Genomic DNA, 26,411 nt, shown 5'->3' with positions numbered 1-26,411 from the left:
GTATCGACACGGCATATTGCCGTGTCGAAACGGGTCAGTGTGCGATGTGAAACGTCCTTTGCAGATTTAGCGAGTCGCCTGACCCGGCAATTCAACCCGGTAAAAAAGAAGGGTTATTACCGGGTTGAATACCGGGTCAGGTGCGGTGTGAATGGGAGCCGTGCCGATGCGACACGGTTCCCATTCACAGCATAGGGAGAGGCGGCGCAGGAGATGAGCTCATCTCCCAGCGCCGCCTCCACCCCCACCCCTGCTGCTGCTGCGCCCCCCATTGCTATGGTAACCGACCCGGTATATGCCGGGTCGGAAAGCCAGCAGAGGAGCGCAAATGCCGGATCTCACCCGGTAAGGACACGTTTCTCTTACCGGGTAGGATCCGGCATTTGCGATCTAAAAGCAGCATCAGAGAAGGAATCCCAGTACTGAGAGGAGCTGCTGGAACTCTCTACTAGTCCCAGCACCTGCATGAGCAGAACAGCTGTATATTACAGAGCTCAGTAATGGCAGTCCCACGGTCATTGGCTATTGTTATACTGCAGCTCTATTTCCTAACACAGAGACCTTCCCAAGGGGAAAAGTACCTCCAGGTCTACTTGTATGACCTCTCCTGTCTTTATCAAGAGTCATTTATATAAAACACTTGTCACATTCAGAAAATAAATATTGGTTCCATTGAATTCATATAGTTACATTACTATGATACACAAGCTGCATTCAGGACCTCAGAGTGACTCTGCATGTGATTACTGAGTGTTTTCTTTCTAGAAAAACACTTGCTACATTCAGAACATTCAAATGGTTTCTCTCCTGTGTGACTCCTCTGATGTTTAACAAGGTCTGACTTCTGGGAAAAACACTTCCTACATTCAGAACATGTAAATGGTTTCTCTCCTGTGTGAGTCCTCTGATGTATAGTAAGAAGTGACTTCCGGGAAAAACTCTTCCTACATTCAGAACATGTAAATGGTTTTTCTCCTGTGTGACTCCTCTGATGTATAACAAGATATGACTTCTGGGAAAAACACTTGCTGCATTCAGAACATGTAAATGCTTTTTCTCCTGTGTGACTCCTCTGATGTATAACAAGAGATGACTTATAGGAAAAACACTTGCTACATTCAGAACATGTAAATGGTTTCTCTGCTGTGTGAACGCTCTGATGCATAACAAGCTCTGACTTCTTGGAAAAACACTTCCTACATTCAGAACATATAAATGGTTTTTCTCCTGCGTGACTCCTCTGATGAATAATAAGAAGTGACTTCCGGGAAAAACACTTGCTGCATTCAGAACATGTAAATGTTTTTTCTCCTGTGTGACTCCTCTGATGTATAACAAAAGATGACTTATAGGAAAAACACTTGCTGCACTCAGAACATGTAAATGGTTTCTCTCCTGTGTGACTCCTCAGATGTATAACAAGATATGACTTTTGGGAAAAACACTTGCTACATTCAGAACATGTAAATGATTTCTCTCCTCTGTGAATCCTCTGATGTAAAACAAGAGTTGACTTATGGGAAAAACACTTCCTACATTCAGAACATTCAAATGGTTTCTCTCCTGTGTGAACTCTCTGATGCATAACAAGATTTGACTTCTGGAAAAAACACTTGCTGCATTCAGAACATGTAAATGGTTTTTCTCCTGTGTGACTCCTCTGATGTATAACAAGAGAGGACTTCCGGGAAAAACACTTGCTGCAATCAGAACATGTAAATGGTTTTTCTTCTGTGTGACTCCTCTGATGTATAACAAGACATGACTTCCGGAAAAAACACTTGCTGCATTCAGAACATATAAATGGTTTCTCTCCTGTGTGACTCCTCTGATGTCTGATAAGATGTGATTTACAGGTAAAGCTTCTGTCACACTCAGAGCACAGATGTGGTTTCTCTTCTGTGTGACTCCTCTGATGTATAACAATCTGTGACTTCTGGGGAAAACACTTGCTACATTCAGAACATGTAAATGGTTTCTCTCCTGTGTGACTCCTCTGATGTATAACAAGACATGACTTCCGGGAAAAACACTTGCTGCATTCAGGGCATGTAAATGGTTTCTCTCCTGTGTGACTCCTCTGATGTATGAGAAGCTTTGATTTACATGTAAACCTTCTGTCACACTCAGAACACAGATGTGGTTTCTCTCCTGTGAGACTCATCATGTATAAAAGTTAAAAACTTCAATCCATAAAATGAAAATCGTTTCCTTGAACCCTCCAGAGGCTTAAGAAGAAATTATATCTTTAGTTGGCTAGATCAGGAAACAAGGAGCCTTTCCACGTCGTCTCTTTCCGCAGCCTTGTCTTCTACTCTTAGTGGGACTCCAGCTCCTTAAGTTATCTGTAAAAAAACAAACATTTTTTTTATTTAATATCCTGAAGATCACCATTGTAATCAGATGTAGTGTTATATTGTATAAGGAACATGATGTGTCAGTATGTATGTTGCCTAATTTCTGGGCTCCGATTTCCAGTCAGAAGTGAAGTACAGAGACCACATTCCTCCTGCCACAGATACAACATATATAGAACAAATCAAATTATAATAAAATGATGTCATCAAATTGGAATGAAATTACAGGAAGTGTCCAATTAGCCACATTATATCGATAACTTATCACAAATGCAATAATTTGGTATCCTGTTAGTGGTGATAAGTTATTATTGATAAGTCTCCATAGGGTTTATCGTGGTTTCTCTTCACCATCTCTGAGCTGGTGGTAAGTAGTACAAAATCCCTAATTAAAGCTAAAAATGCAAAGTGATGGAAATTGGGGTACAAGGTATGAGACTGGTATATTGGGGTGTTTAATGAGTAGGACAAGTGTTTTTAGGCTTGCAGATGGGAGTAAGCGGTCCGTTTCCACTTTTTTTAGTCCCCTAAAATTACCCAAATATATACTTATACCCATTTTTATGTACCCCAAATTTAATGAGAGCACTAATTTTGCTGAAAAAAATTGCTTTATATAATGTTCTGCATTTTATAAGAAACAGAAATGTAACCCAATTTAATGACAGTAAATACTTTTATCATGGCCACTAATAGACTTCTACAAGGTTTTCCTATATTATTTTGAATTTTTTGGGGGTACAGGCAGAATTCCCCACTTTCTCCAATCTCAGCATTTTCCAGCTAGAATTATATTCCTGTTATTGCCATTTTGGAATAGTATAGGTGTGATAAATGGGAGCGCGCAGGCTGCGATAACCTGATTTTTTGGGAGATAGGTGTGATAACATTAGCTGCAATCGCAGATCGTGTTATCAAGGCTAATTGGATACCCCCCTTGATAAGAACTCTAATCCCTCCCCGCAGTGTCAGAGATGCACAGGAGTGAGCGGACAGTGGGTAATGGAGGAGAGGTGTGGAGAAAGGATTTAATAAAAAAACAATATTTTAAACCTACCGGTAAATCTTTTTCTCCTAGTCCGTAGAGGATGCTGGGGACTCCGTAAGGACCATGGGGGTATAGACGGGCTCCGCAGGAGACATGGGCACCTACAAGAACTTTCTAGTATGGTGTGCACTGGCTCCTCCCTCTATGCCCCTCCTCCAGACCTCAGTTAGAGAACTGTGCCCAGAGGAGATGGACAACACGAGGAAAGGATTTTGTTAATCTAAGGGAAAGATTCATACTAGCCCACACCAATCATACCATATAACCTGGAATACACATAACCAGTTAACAGTATGAAAAAACAACAGTACCGGTCCAATACCGATTCTAACTGTAACATAGCCCTTATGTAAGCAATAAATATATACAAGACTTGCAGATTTTCTGCACTGGGACGGGCGGCCAGCATCCTCTACGGACTAGGAGAAAAAGATTTACCGGTAGGTGTAAAATCGTATTTTCTCTTACATCCTAGAGGATGCTGGGGACTCCGTAAGGACCATGGGGTTTATACCAAAGCTCCCAATCGGGCGGGAGAGTGCAGATGACTCTGCAGCACCGACTGAGCAAATGCTAGGTCCTCATCAGCCAGGGTATCAAACTTGTAGAATTTAGCAAAAGTGTTTGACCCCGACCAAGTTGCTGCTCGGCAAAGCTGTAATGCCGAGCCGCCCAAGAAGAGCCCACCTTCCTAGTGGAATGGGCCTTTACTGAATGCGGTAACGGCAATCCAGCTGTAACATAAGCCTGCTGAATCGTGCTACAGATCCAGCGAGCAATAGTCTGCTCCGAAGCAGGCGCGCCAATCTTGTTGGCAGCATACAGGACAAACAATGCATCTGTTTTCCTAATCCTAGCCATCCTGGCTACATACATTTTTAAGGCCCTGACTACATCCAGGGACATGGAATCCTCCAAGTCACTCGTAGCCACAGGCACCACAATAGGTTGGTTCATATGAAATGAAGACACCACCTTGGGTAAAAATTGAGGACGAGTCTATCTATGTGAAAAATCAAGTAAGGGCTCTTGTAAGACAAGGCCGCCAATTCTGACACACGCCTCGCAGATGCCAAGGCTAACAACATGACCACCTTCGCGGTGAGAAATTTCAACTCCACCGTTTTAAGGGGTTCAAACCAGTGTGATTTAAGGAACTGCAACACCACGTTCAAGTCCCATGGTGCAACCGGGGGCACAAAAGGAGGCTGGATGTGTAGTACTCCTTTTACAAACATCTGGACTTCTGGGAGAGAAGCCAATTCCTTCTGAAAGAATATTGACAAGGCCAAAATCTGTACTTTAACAGAGCCTAACTTTAGGCCCATATCCACTCCTGTCTGTAGGAAGTGGAGAAAACGACCCAGATGGAAATCTTCCATAGGAGCATTCTTGGTTTCACACCAAGAGACATATTTCTGCCAGATACGGTGATAATGTTTTACCGTCACCTCCTTCCTAGCCTTTATTAGAGTAGGTATGACCTCCTCCGGAATACCCTTCTCCGCTAGGATCCGGCGTTCAACCGCCATGCCATCAAACGTAACCGCGGTAAGTCTTGGAACATGCAGGGCCCCTGCTGTAACAGGTCTTCCCTTAGAGGAAGAGGCAATGGATCTTCTGTGAGCATCTCCTGAAGATCTGAGTACCAGGCCCTTTGAGGCCAGTCTGGAACAATGAATATTGTTTGTACTCTTTTTCGATTTATGATCCTCAACACTTTTGTGATGAGAGGAAGAGGAGGAAACACGTAGACTGACTGGAATACCCATGGTGTTACCAGAGCGTCTACTGCTATTGCCTGAGGGTCCCGGGACCTACCTCCGAAGCTTCTAGTTGAGGCGTGACGCCATCATGTCTATTTGAGGAACTCCCCAGGGATCCGTTATCTCTGCAAAGACTTCTTGATGAAGTTTCCACTCTCCTGTATGTAGATCGTGTCTGCTGAGGAAGTCTGCTTCCCAGTTGTCCACTCCCGGAATGAAGACAGCTGACAGAGCGCTTACGTGATTTTCCGCCCAGCGAAGAATCCTGGTGGCTTCTGCCATCGCGACTCTGCTTCTTGTCCCACCTTGGCGGTTCACATGAGCTACTGCTGTGACATTGTCTGATTGAAACAGAACCGGTAGGTTGCGAAGAAGAATCTCCGCTTGTCGAAGGCCGTTGTATATGGCCCTTAGCTCCAACACGTTGATGTGTAGACAGGACTCCTTGTCTGACCATAGTCCCTGAAAATTTCTTCCTTAGGTGACTGCTCCCCATCCTCGGGGGATCGCGTCCATGGTTACCAGGATCCAGTCCTGAATGCCGAACCTGCGACCCTCTAGAAGGTGAGCACTTTGCAGCCACCATAGAAGAGACACTCTGGCCCTGGGGGACAGTGTTATTTTTTGATGTAATTGTAGATGGGACCCAGACCATTTGTCCAGAAGATCCCATTGAACGTCCTTGCATGGAACCTGCCGAAGGGAATGGCCTCGTAAGTTGCCACCATTTTCCCCAAACCCGAGTGCATTGATGATCCGACACTCTTTTCGGCTTCAGTAGTTCTCGGACCATGTTCTGGAGGTCCTGGACTTTTTCCAAACGGGAGGAAAACTTTCTTTTGTTCCGTGTCCAGTATCATGCCAAGAAAGGCTATCCTCTTTGGATAAGCCTTCCGTTTCAGACATGCCGACACACGTACCGGCACCCCACACACACTGGGATATAACTATAAGGGGACAATTCCCCAAAGAAGGCCCTTTGGAGAGACAGAAAGAGAGTATGCCAGCACCCACCAGTGCCAACTGACCAAGGGAAAAAAACCCAGATAGCGCTTTTACATATAAATGTATACAGAATTCCCCACTCACTGTGCTTTAAATACGTGCCCCCCCACTCTTATTTTCAGCCCTCTGATGCTCAGCAGGGGAGAGTCCGGGGAGCCAGCGTTCTCTGCAGCCTCTGTGGAGAAAATGGCACTGGTTAGTGTTGAGGGATCAAGCTCTGCCCCCTTGTGCGGCAGGCTTCGGTCCCGCTCAAGATTTTTTTTAAAATGGCGGGGATTCGTACTTTACTGCCCCACAGCCTAACTACATGCTTCTTGCCTAAAAACGAGGTTTATTGCTGCCCAGAGCGCCCCCCCCCCCCACGCCCTGCACCCATCAGTGCCATGCGTGTGTGTAAATGTGGGAGAATGGCGCGCAGCTACCTGCTGCGCGCTTACCTCATGAAGATCTGAAGTCTTCTGCCGCCTGACGTCTTCTTATGATCTGTCATACTCACCCGGCTTCTTTTTTCCGGCATCTGTGAGGAAGATGGCGGCGCGGCTCAGGGACGAACCCCAGGGTGAGACCTGTGTTCCGACTCCCTCTGGAGCTAATGGTGTCCAGTAGCCTAAGAAGCAGAGCCCTTAACTCTTAAGAAGTGGGTCTGCTTCTCTCCTCTCAGTCCCACGATGCAGGGAGTCCGTTGCCAGCAGAGCTCCCTGAAAATAAAAAACCTAACAAAATTATTTTTACAGAAAACTCAGGAGAGCTCCTGTAATGCACCCTATGTCCTCTGGGCACAACATCTAACTGGAGGAGGAGGGGCATAGAGGGAGGAGCCAGTGCACACCATACTAGAAAGTTCTTTTAGGTGTCCATGTCTCCTGCGGAGCCAGTCTATACCCCCATGGTCCTTACGGAGTCCCCAGCATCCTCTAGGATGTAAGAGAAATCTATATAATGATATTCTGACCTTCTGTAAAAAGCATAGATAGGTGATATATGCTACAAATCTGGCCATACCTCCCGTCAGCTGATGCACCAGGATGCTGCCACTTTCTCTGCACAAGTCATGGAAATGGGGATAATGTGACACACTACAATCATTCTGAGCAGCGTGTAGAGGAAACAGCAGCATTCCAGGATCTGTAACCTGAGCAACCAGTATATATAAGAGCACATAGATGTCTATGTAAGAGACACGGGTAGGTTTGGTGCTTGTGTTCATGACATAAAGAAAATCTGAATTATGTACAATCTGTTTCTCATTGTCCAACTGGGGGACATGGCTTACACTGGGCATAGCGTTGGGCACTTGAAGAAATAATTTACTTAAAATGAATTGATGCTCTCTCCCCTATATACCCCTCCTACATCAAGTAGGACAACATTTTTTTCACTAACAAAGCCCTAATGGAGACATCACATTCAAACTATAAAAACAGAAACCAGAAACAAGACAACAACAGTATATTATAAGGGAGGGAAGGCAGATTACCCAGATGGACTACGAGAAACAGTTGTAACAGTCATTACACAAAAGCCCTACATCCAATCAGAGGGGCAACTGCTTACACAAATATACTGATTTCTCTACCTCCATTCAGGGGGCAACTGCATACGCTAGGATTTCCCACAGCGAGCTTATAAAGGGTGTGAATGCTTTTGGAATTACCATGAGCAACACCCAACACCCAAAACGGGCATCCCAAGACACAAAAGGTATTGAGAATCTGTAAAATGTCATAAACGTGTGCAGGGAAGACCAGCTCGCTGCCTTGCTAAGCAGTCTGATCAATATAGATTGCTAAGGGGTGTATCACATGCAGGAGATGAAATGTGCTCGCAGAACTAGAAGAACTGGAATGCTGAGAAGCCAGCAGGATAAGTTCCTGATTTAAATGAAACAGAGAAACTAAATCAACTGAAGAGTCCAAATTTAAGTCTTAAAGGGGGACAGGGGAAACATAACGTGGCTGCATATGAACAAACCCCTGAATAAAGGTCTGGAACTCCAAAATGGAGGCCAGATTCCAGTGAAAGGGGATAAAATGGGCTGTGATTTGACACTTAATGGATGACTAAGCCCCTCATCAAAGCCATGCTGATTTGGGGCTCAGAGACTCCGCTGTATTCACACCAGTTAATGTATGTCTTCCACACTGAGTGGTAGATCCCAGCCTTTTCAGGCTTTCAAGCTCTAAGCATAGTCTAAATAATTGAACAAAAAAAAAATCACTTCATGATCATAGCTTTAAGTGTCATCCTATCAAACCAGGGTAAGAAAATATTCCTAGACTGTGTATTCATAGAGGAAGATGCACAGTTGGTTCTATCAGCAAAGACTTAAGAACCACCTAAAAATAAATCATAGAATTTAAATATTTGATTTCTAAAAAATAAGAATTTACTCACCGGTAATTCTATTTCTCGTAGTCCGTAGTGGATGCTGGGAACTCCGTAAGGACCATGGGAAATAGCGGCTCTGCAGGAGACTGGGCACAAATAGAAAGCTTTAGGACTACCTGGTGTGCACTGGCTCCTCCCCCTATGACCCTCCTCCAAGCCTCAGTTAGGATACTGTGCCCGGAAGAGCTGACACAATAAGGAAGGATTTTGAATCCCGGGTAAGACTCATACCAGCCACACCAATCACACCGTACAACTTGTGATATGAAACCCAGTTAACACCATGATAACAGAGGAGCCTCTGAATAGATGGCTCACAACAATAACCCGATTAGTTAACAATAACTATGTACAAGTATTGCAGACAATCCGCACTTGGGATGGGCGCCCAGCATCCACTACGGACTACGAGAAATAGAATTACCGGTGAGTAAATTCTTATTTTCTCTGACGTCCTAGTGGATGCTGGGGACTCCGTAAGGACCATGGGGATTATACCAAAGCTCCCAAACGGGCGGGAGAGTGCGGAGGACTCTGCAGCACCGAATGAGAAAACTCAAGGTCCTCCTCAGCCAGAGTGTCAAATTTGTAAAATTTTACAAAGGTATTTGACCCTGACCAAGTTGCAGCTCGGCAAAGTTGTAGAGCCGAGACCCCTCGGGCAGCCGCCCAAGATGAGCCCACTTTCCTTGTGGAGTGGGCTTTTACAGATTTTGGATGTGGCAGTCCTGCCACAGAATGCGCAAGCTGAATTGTACTACAAATCCAGCGAGCAATAGTCTGCTTAGAAGCGGGAGCACCCAACTTGTTGGGTGCGTACAGGATAAACAGCGAGTCAGATTTCCTGACTCCAGCCGTCCTGGAAATATAAATTTTCAGGGCCCTGACAACGTCTAGCAACTTGGAGTCCTCCAAGTCCCTAGTAGCCACAGGCACCACAATAGGCTGGTTCAGGTGAAACGCTGACACCACCTTAGGGAGAAACTGAGGACGAGTCCTCAATTCCGCCCTGTCCGAATGGAAAATCAGATAAGGGCTTTTACAGGATAAAGCCGCTAATTCTGACATGCGCCTGGCCGAAGCCAGGGCCAACAGCATGACCACTTTCCACGTGAGATATTTCAAATCCACGGATTTAAGTGGTTCAAACCAATGTGATTTTAGGAACCCTAAAACTACATTGAGATCCCAAGGTGCCACTGGAGGCACAAAAGGAGGCTGTATATGCAGCACCCCCTTGACAAATGTCTGAACTTCAGGAACTGAAGCCAGTTCTTTCTGGAAGAAAATCGACAGGGCCGAAATCTGAACCTTAATGGATCCCAATTTGAGGCCCATAGACACTCCTGTTTGCAGATGAAGATGAGCACTCTGCAACCACCACAGGAGAGACACCCTTGTCCTTGGAGACAGGGTTATCCTCTGATGCATCTGAAGATGCGATTCGGACCATTTGTCCAGCAGGTCCCACTGGAAAGTTCTTGCGTGGAATCTGCTGAATGGAATTGCTTCGTAAGAAGCCACCATTTTTCCCAGGACCCTCGTGCATTGATGCACTGATACTTGGCCTGGTTTTAGGAGGTTTCTGACTAGATCGGATAACTCCCTGGCCTTCTCCTCCGGGAGAAATACCTTTTTCTGGACTGTGTCCAGAATCATCCCTAGGAACAGAAGACGCGTCGTCGGGATCAGCTGCGATTTTGGAATATTGAGAATCCAACCGTGCTGTCGTAACACTTCCTGAGATAGTGCTACCCCGACTACCAACTGTTCCCTGGATCTCGCCCTTATCAGGAGATCGTCCAAGTACAGGATAATTAAAACTCCCTTCCTTCGAAGGAGTATCATCATCTCGGCCATTACCTTGGTAAAGACCCGCTGTGCCGTGGACAATCCAAACGGCAGCGTTTGGAACGGATAGTGGCAGTTCTGTACCACAAACCTACCTAAGGTACCCTTGGTGAGAAGGGTAAATTGGGACATGCAGGTAAGCATCCTTGATGTCCAGTGACACCATATAATCCCCTTCCTCCAGGCTCGAGATAACCGCTCTGAGTGACTCCATCTTGAATTTGAACTTCTTTATGTAAGTGTTCAATGACTTTAGATTTAAAATGGGTCTCACCGAGCCGTCCGGCTTCGGTACCACAAACATTGTGGAATAATACCCCTTTCCTTGTTGCAGGAGGGGTACCTTGATTATCAACTGCTGGGAATACAGCTTGTGAATAGCTTCTAAGACCGCCTCCCTGTCAGAAGGAGTCGTCGGTAAGGCAGACTTTAGGAAACGGCGAGGGGGAGACGTCTCGAACTCCAATTTGTACCCCCGAGATACTACCTGAAGGATCCAGGGATCTACTTGTGAGCGAGCCCACTGTGCGCTGAAATTCTTGAGACGGGCCCCCAGCGTCCCTGAATCCGCCTGTAGAGCCCCAGCGTCATGCTGAGGACTTAGCAGAAGCGGGGGAGGACTTCTGTTCCTGGGAACTGGCTGTTTGTTGCAGCCTTTTTCCTCTCCCTCTGCCACGGGGCAGAAAGGAGGAGCCTTTTGCCCGCTTGCCCTTATGGGGCCGAAAGGACTGCGCATGATAATACGAGGTCTTCTTTTGCTGAGAGACGACCTGGGGTAAAAACGTGGATTTCCCAGCCGTTGCCTTGGAAACCAGGTCCGACAGACCTACCCCAAACAACTCCTCCCCTTTATAAGGCAATACTTCCATAAATACTTCCATATGCCTTTTAGAATCGGCATCACCTGACCACTGCCGAGTCCATAACCCCCTTCTGGCGGAAATGGACATAGCACTTACTCGTGATGCCAGTCGGCAAATATCCCTCTGTGCATCACACATGTATAAAAATGCATCTTTTAAATGCTCTACCGTCAGTAATATACTGTCCCTATCCAGGGTATCAATATTGTCTGTCAGGGAGTCTGACCAAGCCACCCCAGCACTGCACATCCAGGCTGAGGCGATTGCTGGTCGCAGTATAACACCAGTGTGTGTGTATATACACTTCAGGATAGTCTCCTGCTTTCTATCAGCAGGATCCTTGAGGGCGGCCGTATCCGGAGACGGTAGTGCCACCTGTTTTGACAAGCGTGTGAGCGCTTTATCCACCTTAGGGGGTGTTTCCCACCGTGCCTATCCTCTGGCGGGAAAGGGTACATTGCCAACAATTTCCTAGGAATTATTTATTTTTTTATCAGGAGAAACCCACGCTTCATCACACACTTCATTTAATTCCTCAGATGCAGGAAAAACTACAGGTAGTTTTTTCTCACCAAACATAATACCCTTTTTAGTGGTACCTGTGGTATTATCAGAAATGTGTAAAACATTTTTCATTGCCTCAATCATGTAACGTGTGGCCCTACTGGAAGTTACATTTGTCTCCTCGTCGTCGACACTGGAGTCAGTATCCGTGACGACGTCTGTATCTGCCATCTGAGGTAGCGGGCGTTTTAGTGCCCCTGATGGCCTTTGAGACGCCTGGACAGGCACAAGCTGAGAAGCCGGCTGTCCCATGTCATCAAACTTCTTATGTAAAGAGCTGACACTTTCACGTAATTCCTTCCATAAGCCCATCCACTCAGGTGTCGACCCCCTAGGGGGTGACATCTCCACTACAGGCAATTGCTCCGCCTCCACATCATTTTCCTCTTCATACATGTCGACACAGCCGTACCGACACACAGCACACACACCGGGAATGCTCTGAAAGAGGACAGGACCCCACTAGCCCTTTGGGGAGACAGAGGGAGAGTATGCCAGCACACACCAGAGCGCTATATATACACAGGGATATCACTATATAGAGTGTATTCCCTGATAGCTGCTGTTTTCTGTAATACTGCGCCTAATTAGTGCCCGCCCCCCTCTCTTTTTTACCCTTTTCTGTAGTGCAGGACTGCAGGGGAGAGTCAGGGAGACGTCCTTCCAGCGGAGCTGTGAGGGAAAATGGCGCCAGTGTGCTGAGGAGAATAGCTCCGCCTCCTTTCCGGCGGACTTTTCTCCCGCTTTTTATGAGAATCTGGCAGGGGTTAATGTACATCCATATAGCCCTGGGGGTTATATGTGATGTATTTTTGCCAGTCAAGGTGTTAATATTGCTGCTCAGGGCGCCCCCCCCCCCAGCGCCCTGCACCCATCAGTGACCGCAGTGTGAGGTGTGCATGAGGAGCAATGGCGCACAGCTGCAGTGCTGTGCGCTACCTTGATGAAGACTGATGTCTTCTGCCGCCGATTTTCCGGACCTCTTCTTGCTTCTGGCTCTGTAAGGGGGCCGTCGGCGCGGCTCTGGGACCGGACTCCGAGGCTGGGCCTGTGTTCGATCCCTCTGGAGTTAATGGTGTCCAGTAGCCTAAGAAGCCCAAGCTGGCTGCAAGCAGGCAGGTACGCTTCTTCTCCCCTTAGTCCCTCGATGCAGTGAGCCTGTTGCCAGCAGGTCTCACTGAAAATAAAAAACCTAAAACTAACTTTTTTCTAAGAAGCTCAGGAGAGCCCCCTAGATTGCACCCTGCTCGGTCGGGCACAAAAATCTAACTGAGGCTTGGAGGAGGGTCATAGGGGGAGGAGCCAGTGCACACCAGGTAGTCCTAAAGCTTTCTTTTTGTGCCCAGTCTCCTGCGGAGCCGCTATTCCCCATGGTCCTTACGGAGTTCCCGGCATCCACTAGCCGCCAATTCTGACACTCGCCTAGCCGAGGCCAGGGCCAACAGCATGGTCACTTTCCATGTGAGATATTTCAAATCCACAGATTTAAGCGGTTTAAACCAATGTGATTTGCGGAATCCCAAAACTACATTGAGATCCCACAGTGCCACTGGAGGCACAAAAGGGGTTGTATATGCAGTACTCCCTTGACAAACTTCTGGACTTCAGGAACTGAAGCCAATTCTTTCTGGAAGGAAATCGACAGGGCCGAACTTTGAACCTTAATGGACCCAAATTTTGAGGCCCATAGACACTCCTGTTTGCAGGAAATGCAGGAATCGACCGAGTTGAAATTCCTCCGTGGGGCCTTCCTGGCCTCACACCATGCAACATATCTTCGCCAAATGCGGTGACAATGTTGTGGTCACCTCCTTCCTGGTTCTGACCAGGGTAGGGATGACCTCTTCCGGAATGCCTTTTTCCCTTAGGATCCGGCGTTCAACCGCCATGCCGTCAAACGCAGCCGCGGTAAGTCTTGGAACAGACATGATCCTTGCTGAAGCAAGTCCCTTCTTAGTATCTCTTGAAGTTCCGGGTACCAAATCCCTCTTGGCCAATCCGGAGCCACGAGTATAGTTCTTACTCCTCTCCGTCTTATAATTCTCAGTACCTTGGGTATGAGAGGCAGAGGAGGGAACACACACACCGACTGGTACACCCCCGGTGTTACCAGAGCGTCCCAGCTATTGCCTGAAGGTCTCTTGACCTGGCGCAATACCTGTCCAGTTTTTTGTTCAGACGGGACGCCATCATGTCCACCTTTGGTCCCTCCCAACGGTTCACAATCATGTGGAAGACTTCCAGATGAAGTCCCCACTCTCCCGGGTGGAGGTCGTGCCTGCTGAGGAAGTCTGCTTCCCAGTTGTCCACTCCCGGAATGAACACCGCTGACAGTGTTATCACATGATTTTTCGCCCAGCGAAGAATCCTTGCTGCCATTGCCCTCCTGCTTCATGTGCCGCCCTGTCTGTTTACGTGGGCGACTGCCGTGATGTTGTCCGACTGGATCAGCACCGGTTGACTTTGAAGCAGAGGTCTTTCTAGGCTCAGAGCATTGTAAATTGCCCTTAGCTCCAGTATATTTATGTGGAGAGAAATCTCCAGACTTGACCACACTCCTTGGAAATGTCTTCCCTGTGTGACAGCTCCCCAGCCTCTCAGGCTGGCATCCGTGGTCACCAGGACCCAGTCCTGAATGCCGAATCTGCTGCCCTCTAGTAGATGAGCATTCTGCAGCCACCACAGAAGAGACACCCTTGTCCTTGGTGTCAAAGTCAGAAAAATATCTCCATACACACTGCCATATTTGCACCTCACACTGGTCCGCGCTGCGCATGCGTGCGCTCTCCCGTGAAGGCGCATACCCGCTGTTGCGTGCACCCGCTGGTGCACGGTATGCGTATTTATGGTAAGGTTTGTGTAGTCGTAGCGTGTGACTCAATCGTTACATATTTTCACTAATAATGTATTTTATAGATCATGGTCCCTTTGATAGATTCTGAAAGTTTGGTTAACATAGCATGTTCCTGAACGGAGAGATTCCTCTTTGTATAGTACGAAGGGTCTAACAGGGGTCATACAGCAGTGTTTGGTACCCATCGGAAGAGTATTTAAATAGCAATATTCCGGTGTTGGTTTGGAGCGGATTAATCGCTCGTGCGAATAGTTATGGACATAAGAAGTTTATGTCCATTTACTATTATTTGTTCATACTTAATCATGCGGCGGGAAAACCAGTATCCCACCCACCTGAACAGTTGGAAACAGTCACAGCCCACCTGTATGAATCAACCTATGACCTTTTGTTATAATGCAGAGCCGAATTCCTGTGTCCAATGAACAATGAGATTGTAGGGACCATTGAATTGTATTGTGTGTGGGGCATAAATAGCAGGCCGACCATATCCAACTTCACTCTCATCAACGGTTCTCATTGCCGATAATCGGGAGCTGGATATCGAGGCGCATGCGATCGTTTCCCCTTGTGCGTAAGTTCTCTCCGTAATCATATTGTCTTACTGTGAGCCACTTCTCTCTCTCCCTCTCTTCTCTTTCTCTCGTATTTTCCCTTGATTAGACTTAATTGTATTGTATAGTATTTCCTGTGTAGTTATCTGGTTAGTTGGTTTATGTTATATTGTAGTGTATCATTTGTACTGTGATTCTTTTTGCAAGTATAATAGTCATAATACATATAATAGGTTTCGGACCCTAAGCCCAGGTATCTGTGTATTCTTTATAGTGTAAAGTATTCCCTGCGCGTCGGTGACGCTCAAGCAGCTTTGTAGTTAATCAGGTTACACAAGGTTGCACTTACACTTTGTCTCTACACTAAGGTTTGCTGTGTATTTCATTGCTAAAGGTATAGATATAAAGGTTTAACGTTGTGAGCGTCTGCATCGCTGGTGATCTCCTTGTGGTCCCGAGCGCCGCTACGCTATAGCGAATCATTACGATAGTCAACAGCCAATAGCGTGCCTGCCTGTGATCACTTGGCCGTGAGTGAACGTGACGCCTGAGCGTCTCGATCACGGCTAAGCGATCGATACGCAACTTGCGTACCCTTACGGTACTTCTTACGTAGATAGCGTACAGTGTTCTTAGACCTCATAAAGGGTTATATATACGATAAATATTCAGCTTTATCAATTGGCGGCTCGTCCTGTCCTTCACATATCTGCACTAGGTAAATCAGCAGACATTATCCCTCAGCAAAGGGCGGGAGGTTGTCTCGTAGTGCTGACGGGATAAGCGTCTGCTTCACTTAGATAAAAGAGTGCTGAAGGAATCCGGGAACCGGAGGTAAGAACAAAACGCTAGTGTCTTTTAAAACTGTTTATTTTTCTGTCTTGCGTACACACGCACGCAAACATATATATCTGCATTTCCTTTTCATTTTCGTATATCACTCTCCTGTCTGCCAGTTTTATAGTTGATAAAAGTGCTAAAAGAGATTTGCTGTTATTTCAGAGTTAAAGTTAAAGTAATAGTTAAAGTGTAGACAAACACACAGTTTTGCCTGGGAGATAGGGCGAAGTCAGTGTGGTGTGTGGTAGATGACCAGGGATCATCTACATTGATAAAAATATAAATTGTGTTACGGTGGATCTTTGCTTTGCGTACACGTGTCCCTAACAAAAGACTTGTGTACGCAATCCAAAGGCAGACGCACGCAGCGTACATTACGCAACGGAGCGTCCGGTTACGCCCACGTAGCTCAAGTCACGATAAGTTGATTTTTAACGCAACGCGATAAGTAACGCAAAGCGGTAAATAGCGCCACAGGCGATAAATAACGCAAGTCTATTTTTGGAAATCCGAAATTTAAATTAACAGATCCTGCTCCTAATTGGTAACACAGCTGGGCTAAAGGAAAATTTCTGCGCAGAAATAAGAAATAGAAGCAAAAGTGTACATGTGATGAGTGAGTGTTTTTGTATTACATAAGTTTATATAACTTAGAGGTTGAACCAAAAAGAAAAGTCGAGTACTCGTGAGGGACATACGTGTAAGTGACGTGCACGGTGGCTAGGGAGGCATCCTTGGTTAAACATAATATTTGAGCATTAGAGTATAGCGGACCAGTATAGAACAAGACCAGGAGGTCAGACCAGGAGGTCGTACAGAACAAGACCAGGAGGTCATAGTAGACTAGCAGGTCCAGGTACAGTAAACAGGGAAGTCCGCTATACAGTTCAGAGGCACAACACCAAAAGAAGGGTTGGTGCAAGACCCATATAGGCCGTACAAGCTCTGGCTGAAGGAATTCGCAGTCGTAAGTTTCGATTCCATTAGTCTTTCCGTACATAAGTTTAGTTGCTTGTGTGCCGAACGACTGTACCGCACGTAATTGTGTACAGTAGTTAGTAATCTGACCTAGTACCATTAGAGTAAAGGGGTCACAAACGCTATTTGTACATTCTGACGTGATTTGTGTAATTTTTTATTTTTCAAGAAGGGAAGTTCGCTGGTCACTCAGGAACTATCCGACAACCTCACCTTTACTGGAAAGAGTAAGTGTTCTGCGGATAACCCTCGCATGTTCCAGTAAACAAAGGTTTTTATAGGTGCCTTGGGTCGAGTGCGCCAGCACCATATCGGTGTGATCAGGTCGCATTGGTCGGCGTGGGCGAGTGAGTGGGGTACTCGGTAAACCGCCACCGTCAGCCTATTGTGAACAATCTGGTTTTCTGTAAGGGTTCGCTGAAGACCTTGATATAGAGATCAGAGGTAGAGCAAGCAACGCCTGCAGAGTTATGGGGGCCAGTTGTTCAGGTAGGGGGCGATCAACCTCGGTTCGGGTTGATCCTGTAAACCGTCCAGTAGGATCGGCCAGGTATATCATGTGTGAGAAATATGGAAGTCACACAGAGGTTTTATGTGATGAATGGGAGAGAATGACGGTACAAGACCGGGAGAAATTCCCAAGAATAGGTAGCTTCAGCCCAGAGGTGTTACAAAATTTAAGGAGGAGGATATGTCTCATAAAATCAACAAAGAGACGAGTTCAGCATTATGATTATTTACAGTTGTGGCAACAGGAAGGTGAGATACAGAGAGGTTTGGCTCAGGCGGCAGGATCTGGCTCTAACAGAAAACTGATTGCCACGGCCCCGCCGCCACCATATATAGCAGGAGAGAAGTTGATTGCGGAGAAGGACGCACTAAGGTGTAATGCACAATAACTTAGTAACTGTGTAAATGTTAATGATAATGTTAACCCATTAACCCATGCAAGTATTAACCCGTGCAAGTTGTACCCTGTTTTGAACTTTCCTCAGGAGTGTGATCAAGAGGACGAAGCGACAACGATTTCAGCGCTCTCTCTAGCAGCCACCATAGCAGAGACCACAGTAGGCACAGCAACACCCACGAGATTAGTAAAGGCCCCTAGCGGAGGGATAGGTGAGGTCGTATCGACTGGTAAGTACGGCACCATGCATTATACTGAAACAATTTCACCACAAGCTGTAGAATCTACACAGAATGAGGTTGTTAGAATTACTCCTGTTAGGGTAATAGCAGTTCCCAATGGGAAAACAGATGTGTCAGGAGCCACACCCATAAGGAACATTGCCATGTACAGCCCATTTTCCCGAATGGAATTAAGGACCATAGTGTCTGAATTCCCTGACCCTAGAAAAGATTTAGTTGCCAGCCAAAAATACATCACAGACTTAGGAAACACTTTAGAGCCCAATAATAAAGATTGGCAGATATTGCTAAGAGCTTGTTTACCCTCCAATGTCGACTCAGCTCAATTTTTAGCTGATTGTGGACTAGATCTGGATGTACCTCTTACAGATGTGTACAACAAAGGTAACGTAAAAAGGATAAACTTACAGTTAAAGGAGTATTTCCCAGCAGTTGTTAAATGGAACAAAATATTTTCCATTAAACAAAAGGAGTCAGAAACAGCTGCAGAATATTTCCACCGGGCACTATTAGAAATGGCAAAGTACACTGGTATAGAGGACATTAGGACAAACCCAAACCACCAAGAAGTAGCAGTATCTGTACTAATGGATGGTTTGAAGGAAACATTAAAGGCAAGGGTACAGACCACGCAACCATGTTGGCGAGGTCTGTCAGTGTCCACTTTGAGAGAGGCTGCTATTGATCACGACCGAAACATCACCAGACACAGGGAGTCGCAGAGTGATAAGCTAATGTCAGTAAGTATACAGGCCCTGACCACAAAGCAGCCTGCGTATGTACCATCCAACCCTGTGGGTAAGTCAACTATGGTAACTTGTTATTCTTGTCAAAGACAGGGACACTATGCACGAGACTGTAAAGCGAAAAATTCGCAAAGATCATACCAACCCCCTAGACAACGACACAACACACGACATTGGGATCAGGGTCCACAAAGACGGAGTTATGAGCCACATACAGGGGAAACAAAAAGATATCCCCCGAACAGAGACTGGCATGCCTCTGGTAGTTCCCAGCTAACTCCCTCACAAGTAGTTGCTGCCAGCGGGATACAGGCCGGTCACCATACCCAATAGGGGTGTGGCCATACCTGTAATCTGCAGCCAGTGAAATTGATTGCCAACCTTGGAAGTGAACCCGAGGTCGCAATTAATGTAGCTGGTAAAACTTTAAACTTTCTTGTAGACACAGGGGCGGCCAAGTCAGTGATAAATTCGACAGTGGGCATGAGAACCACTGGTAGGACAATTCCAGCCATGGGAGTAACAGGAGTAGTCCAGCACTACCCTGTTAGCAAACCAGCCGAGATTACAATAGGGCCTTTGCATACCAAGCATTCCTTTTTGCTGGCTGCATCGGCACCAACCAATCTCCTGGGAAGAGACTTACTGTGTAAAATGGGGTGCGTCATTTATTGTACTCCTGAAGGTGTATTCTTGGACATACCTGAGAATCACGCTCAGGAAGTGCGAGACATGTTAGACTCCCCATCAAAATTAATGTCACATATCATTATGACAAATAGGAATCCATCCCAAGTAGAAGAGATGACATCTCAGATACCAGAGTCACTTTGGACAAAAGACGGACAGGACACTGGATTAATGGCAAACGTAGCTCCAGTAGTTGTACAAGTAAAAGATGGTAGGATAGCTCCAAAAATCCCACAGTATCCTCTGAAACCAGAGGTGGAGTTAGGAGTTTACCCAGTAATAGAGCGCTTGCTACAACAGGGCATTCTGGTAAGAACGTCCAGCACTGCCAATAGTCCCATCTTCCCTGTTAAAAAGAGTGGGGGGAGGGGTTACAGGCTAGTGCAGGATCTAAGGGGGATTAACAAAATAGTTGAGAGTCAGTTCCCCGTAGTGCCAAATCCAGCTGTCATCCTAATGCAAATCCCTCCCACTGCCAAATTTTTCACTGTTATTGACCTCTGCTCCGCTTTCTTTTTGGTACCTCTGCACCCTGACAGCCAATATTTGTTTGCATTCACATACAGAGGAGTCCAATACACGTGGACTCGATTACCCCAAGGTTTCATAGATAGTCCAAGTATATTTTCTCAGGCTTTGCATGATTGTTTACAGTCTTTCCAACCAGACAGTGGATCAGTATTGATACAGTATGTGGACGATTTACTGCTGTGTTCAGATTCACTGGAAGCATCCCTGAAGGATACGAAACAGCTCCTGTTTCATCTTTCAGACACAGGACACAAGGTTTCCAAAGACAAGTTACAGTTATGCCAAACTAAAGTAAAATATTTGGGACACTGTCTAACACAAGGACTGAGACACCTGACCGCTGATAGAATCCAAGCAATTAGAGACATGACCCTGCCACAAACCCAGCAACAGATCAGAACATTTTTAGGAATGTGTGGGTATTGCCGTAATTGGATCCCAGGGTTTTCCATTTTAGCGTTACCTTTGCAGGAAATGGTCTCCTCAAACAAACCTGATAGGATCTCGCATACAGACGAGTCCGAAACAGCATTTGAGAGACTCAAACAGTGCCTAACGCAGGCACCAGCACTAGGTATGCCAGACTATGGGAAACCCTTTGAACTATACGGAACAGAAAGTGCTGGTTGCGCGGCAGGCGTACTAACCCAAAAACACGGTGATGCCAGCAGGCCAGTTGCATACTACAGCGCTCAGCTAGATACGGTAGCGCGATCCCTCCCCACATGCTTGCGAAGCGTTGCTGCGATAGCATTGCTAGTGACAAAAAGCGAAGATGTCGTGCTAGGCCACAACCTCACAATCCATACACCACATGCAGTGTCAGCCTTATTGAATTCTGCCCAAACCAGACACGTCTCATCAGCGAGGTTTACAAGATGGGAATTAGCACTAATGGCCCCCGTAAACATCACCATAAGGAGATGCAGTGCATTAAATCCTGCAACATATCTCCCAGGTGTGCCTGGTCAGGCACAAAGGGTGGAAGGTAAGAGTGATGGGGAAGGAGGATTTAATACAAAGGAAGATACACATGATTGTATGGAATATTTGACCCAAAATTTTACCGCAAGGCCTGACATCAGTGACAACCCACTGGAAGATGCAGAACTCACGTTCTACACGGACGGTAGTTGTCACAGACAGTCAGACTCGGGAGACTTGTGTACTGGATACGCAGTCGTAGATGACCAAGACACCATAGAAGCAGAAGCGGAACCGCTAGGCCCACCTCACTCAGCCCAGGTTGCTGAACTGGTCGCCCTAACCAGAGCATGTGAATTGGCTAAGGGTAAGTCAGCCAATATCTACACCGATTCTAGATACGCATTCGGGGTAGTCCATGATTTCGGAGCCCTATGGCGCCTCAGAAATTTCATGACGGCAGCTGGTACACCGGTAGCGCATGCAGCTCACATAAAAAGGCTTCTAACAGCGATACAGGAACCCGACAGAGTGGCTGTTATCAAGTGTAAAGCACACACATATAGCCAAGACCCAGTATCACTTGGTAACAGCCGAGCAGACGAAGCTGCTAAGCTAGCAGCTGCTACCCCCATACAGACAGACACCACACAATTGATGGTATTTAATACCATCAACACACAGAAGTTGTGTGAAATGCAAAATTTGTGTTCCACACAGGAAAAGGCAGTCTGGAGGGCAAAGGGATATGGCCAGGAGTCCTCAGGGCTCTGGACGGATGGACATAGTAAACCAGTGGCCCCCAGAGCATATCTTCCATGTCTGGCTGAAGCAGCTCACGGGCTGACTCATCTAGGCAAGGAGGGAATGTGCAAATTGGTAAGAGCATATTGGTGCGCCCCAGGATTCTCTTCTCATGCGAGTAAAAGAGCAATGTCATGCCTTACCTGTCTGAGAAAGAATATTGGAAAGGCAATACCTACAGAACCATCCCATATCCCACCTGCCGGCGGCCCTTTCCAGGTAATACAAATTGACTTCATTCAATTACCCCCTTGTCGGAATTTGAAATATGTACTTGTTTGTATAGATGTTTTCTCGAATTGGGTCGAAGCATTTCCAGCGGCTACAAATACCGCTATGTTTACTGCTAAGAAAATTGTGCAGGAATTTGTATGTAGATATGGTATCCCTAGAATAATCGAAAGTGATAGGGGTACCCATTTTACAGGTGATGTCTTTCAAGGAATGTGTAAGTTGATGGGAATTGATAGCAAGCTGCACACTCCGTACCGTCCACAGGCGAGTGCGAAGGTCGAAAGAGTGAACAGCACTATTAAAAATAAATTGAGTAAAGTGATGGCAGAGACAGGATTGACATGGCCAGAAGCTTTACCCATTGTATTGTACAGTATCAGAACCACTCCCAGGTCCCCCCTTAATCTGTCCCCCTTTGAAATCTTATTTGGTCGACAACCGCATGTTATGATTAACCCTCAGGATGATTTGAAATGTAACAATGAAGTAACTGTAAAGTACTTGATTAACATGAGTAAACAGTTAAGGAATCAAAATGATAATCTAAAGTTGGTGATTCCTGATCTACCTGATAGTAATTGTCATGACATTGAACCTGGGGATTATGTAATGATACAAAATTTTCTACGCTCAGGTTGTCTTATTGACAGATGGGAAGGACCATACCAGGTCTTACTGACTAGCACTACAGCATTGAAGGTTGCTGAGAGAGAGACTTGGGTCCATTCATCCCACTGCAAGAAGGTTGCTGATCCAGAGAAGTCCCGTGATAAGGAACAGACGGTAGAGGTTGTATCACTGGAGTGTCTGTTCCAGGAGGACTGAGGCGGCACCTGAGCCTTGAAGACCGAAAGCAGTTGTCGACTCCCCACTCCCTTTTATTGTTTTTCTCCACTTCCCATCCCCTCTCCCTTGAAAATTCTTTTTCCCCTTTCTCATTCTTCTTCGTTTCCTCCTCAAAGATGGACTTGCCCCAAGAGACTGTGATCCGGATTTTCCTGTTGACCATGATGTTGACCAGAGCAGTCTGTTCCGGCGAGAGTACCATGGAGGTCGAGAGAGGTTCTGGAATGGGTTATGATGATAAAGATGGAGGCGTAGTTTTCCAAGATCAACCTAACCAACAAGCAAAGGCGAGTATCAGAAAACGATCCGATAGCATTGACCATAGAAGAAATTGTGACGGATTGTTAGCTGAAGAAAACTGTATCTGTAGGCTCTGTAACAATGTCATTGAAGATGGGTGCATTAAGAAATGCCAATCCAGTTTTAATATCCATATGGACCGGCATCCATTGAGTGACTATCACTCCTTAGTGGGTAACGTGTTAAACAAAACAGATTGTTGGGTATGCTCTCAAGTACCTCAGGGTCATAGCAAATCAGGGCTAGTACCATTTCCTTTAACGATAGGGGAGGTACTTGAGTTAAATGGTGGGAGACCGGTGGACCGGAGGTTTAATATCTCCAGCCCTCCTAGTTTGAAGCTCCACCAATACCACGTGGATAGGTCCTTATTATGTTTCAACATCTCCAATCCCAGAAAACCGGGAAATTGGGAAGTGTCATGGAGTAACCACACCATGACCTTTTCGCATAGAGCAGATAGAATGCCTACAGATACAGAGCTTGTACGCCACATAGCCAGTAGAGGAAAATCATTCCGGTATAGGTACACCTTAGGAAATAGGATTACTAGAGTTGGAGAAGTATCACCAGGATACTGTGCACATATCGTACAACCTGATACGTGCATTAAGCAGATGGAAGAATTAGGGTTAGGAGATTTCACCTGGAAGGTGTGTAATATGGTCATGTCCTTCTCCGTCCCATATGTTCTCCCCGATGATGCATATTTCATATGCGGGAGAAAGGCGTACAAGTGGCTTGCCCCAAACTCTGAAGGATTGTGTTATATTGGAAAAGTATTGCCTGAAGTAATGACTGTAACACATGACAAAATGAAAGACATACACCGTGGTGCCCAAGCCCCTTATACTCACACTCATTACGAGCACCTTGTTAAAAGACAACTGTCAGAAAGGTTAGAGCATCCGGCCTCTGATCTGATCCATGAATCCACCGGGATTCAGGTTCTGGTGGCGTTAGATTTCACTCGCACCGCTCGAGGAGTGATGAATTATAGATACATTTCCGCACTCGCCAATTTGTTAGATAATATCACTGAAATGTATGATGACACGTTTAGATACACTGGAAGAGAACTTCAAGCTTATAAAACAGAACTGGTACAGCATAGAATGGTTCTTAATTACCTCACAGCAGTGACAGGCGGATATTGTGTTACATTGGCAACACAGTACGGCGTGAAGTGTTGCACGTATATCACGAACAGCACCGAGGATCCGGTAGAGGTCATAGACCAAAAGATGGACGATATTCTCCAATTAAAGTGGGAATTTCGCCGAAAACACAATCTCACTCTTGCTGCTGTAGGTAATGAGCTGACTGGTTGGGTGTCATGGTTGAACCCGCGAAATTGGTTCTCCGGTTTGGGAGACTGGGCTCAAGGAGTCATAATGGATGTTGGGAAGTTTCTACTATGTATCTTAGGTGTCGTTATATCGATTGGATTGATATTTAGATGCGGGCAGGCTTTAATGAGGTGCAAACAAAGTACCAGAGTGATGAGTTTGAGGAGTGAGGAAACTGTAATTAACCTGGATTTGATTTACGACCCAACGATAGAAACAATGATGTGATGAAAATGCGATTATACGGTCCGTTTCTTTCACCTGTTTTTCTGGTTTTTCTCCAAGATAACAAGACCCCCTTGGACGAGGAAGTGGATGAGACGCTATACAGACAACGGATGGACCAAAGAAGGAGTTTTGACCACTTGAGATATGGACATTTGATGAACTTTGCCATGGATCCCCAGTTTCCCTAGAATTCTTAAAATTACGCTAGCCCAACATTTTTTTGTAAATCTAATGGCATTGACAAAGCTTATTGCTCACGCCTAATGAGCAAAACAGCGCAAAGAAGACGACTTTCAACTGATACCGAACAAAACTTCAACCGACAGATGTACATTAACCTGACATAGAATACCACTGCATTTTCCATAAGTGTTCTTTATCTTCATCTCTACAACCCTCAGGTAATAACACACATAGTCGATAGGGAATACAGGCACAAATATCAGCAACCACATACCTCCCCTATTCATGTATCATCAACTAAAATGTGCTTCCCCATTTTGTTACAACCACAGCCGAAAAGAGCTCGGTAGAGTTTGACAGCCCATCCACAGACCCTTAATACGGGATAAGAAGGAATTCAAATGTATACTTCGCAATACCTCGAAGCTTGATTTACAACACGTACGGCACGATGATACATGACCCCCCAAACATGTACTCATACACACATGCTTCTGCTATCACACTAGGTCATACCCTCTTCACACCTACTCCTCTCTCCTCCCTCACCCAACCATGGAAATGAATTAACCCCTGACATATATTTTTCTCCTTTTGAAATGTTTTAGAAGGTGGCAGTTATTATTGACTGCCAAAGGGTGGACTGTCAAAGTCAGAAAAATATCTCCATACACACTGCCATATTTGCACCTCACACTGGTCCGCGCTGCGCATGCGTGCGCTCTCCCGTGAAGGCGCATACCCGCTGTTGCGTGCACCCGCTGGTGCACGGTATGCGTATTTACGGTAAGGTTTGTGTAGTCGTAGCGTGCGACTCAATCGTTACATATTTTCACTAATAATGTATTTTATAGATCATGGTCCCTTTGATAGATTCTGAAAGTTTGGTTAACATAGCATGTTCCTGAACGGAGAGATTCCTCTTTGTATAGTACGAAGGGTCTAACAGGGGTCATACAGCAGTGTTTGGTACCCATCGGAAGAGTATTTAAATAGCAATATTCCGGTGTTGGTTTGGAGCGGATTAATCGCTCGTGCGAATAGTTATGGACATAAGAAGTTTATGTCCATTTACTATTATTTGTTCATACTTAATCATGCGGCGGGAAAACCAGTATCCCACCCACCTGAACAGTTGGAAACAGTCACAGCCCACCTGTATGAATCAACCTATGACCTTTTGTTATAATGCAGAGCCGAATTCCTGTGTCCAATGAACAATGAGATTGTAGGGACCATTGAATTGTATTGTGTGTGGGGCATAAATAGCAGGCCGACCATATCCAACTTCACTCTCATCAACGGTTCTCATTGCTGATAATCGGGAGCTGGATATCGAGGCGCATGCGATCGTTTCCC

General features: G+C 45.9%; 1 protein-coding gene across 1 annotated transcript in view; it reads right to left on the bottom strand.

The window, feature by feature from the left end:
• Positions 1–366: 366 nt before the first annotated feature.
• The window catches only part of LOC134936106 (oocyte zinc finger protein XlCOF7.1-like), a 34,720-nt gene continuing 8,675 nt past the window's right edge, over positions 367–26,411 (bottom strand). Inside the window, exon 2 of the mRNA XM_063931020.1 lies at positions 367–2,345. Within this exon, the coding sequence (XP_063787090.1) occupies positions 695–2,167 (1,473 nt within the window). The 5' untranslated portion in view covers positions 2,168–2,345 and the 3' untranslated portion in view covers positions 367–694. The remainder of the gene's footprint in view (positions 2,346–26,411) is intronic.

Source organism: Pseudophryne corroboree, chromosome 6, assembly GCF_028390025.1.
Source record: "Pseudophryne corroboree isolate aPseCor3 chromosome 6, aPseCor3.hap2, whole genome shotgun sequence".
In the NCBI taxonomy this organism is placed as follows: Eukaryota; Metazoa; Chordata; class Amphibia; order Anura; family Myobatrachidae; genus Pseudophryne; species Pseudophryne corroboree.
Note: the sequence above shows the minus strand (reverse complement) of the source record. Positions and strands in the feature narration are given on the sequence as shown.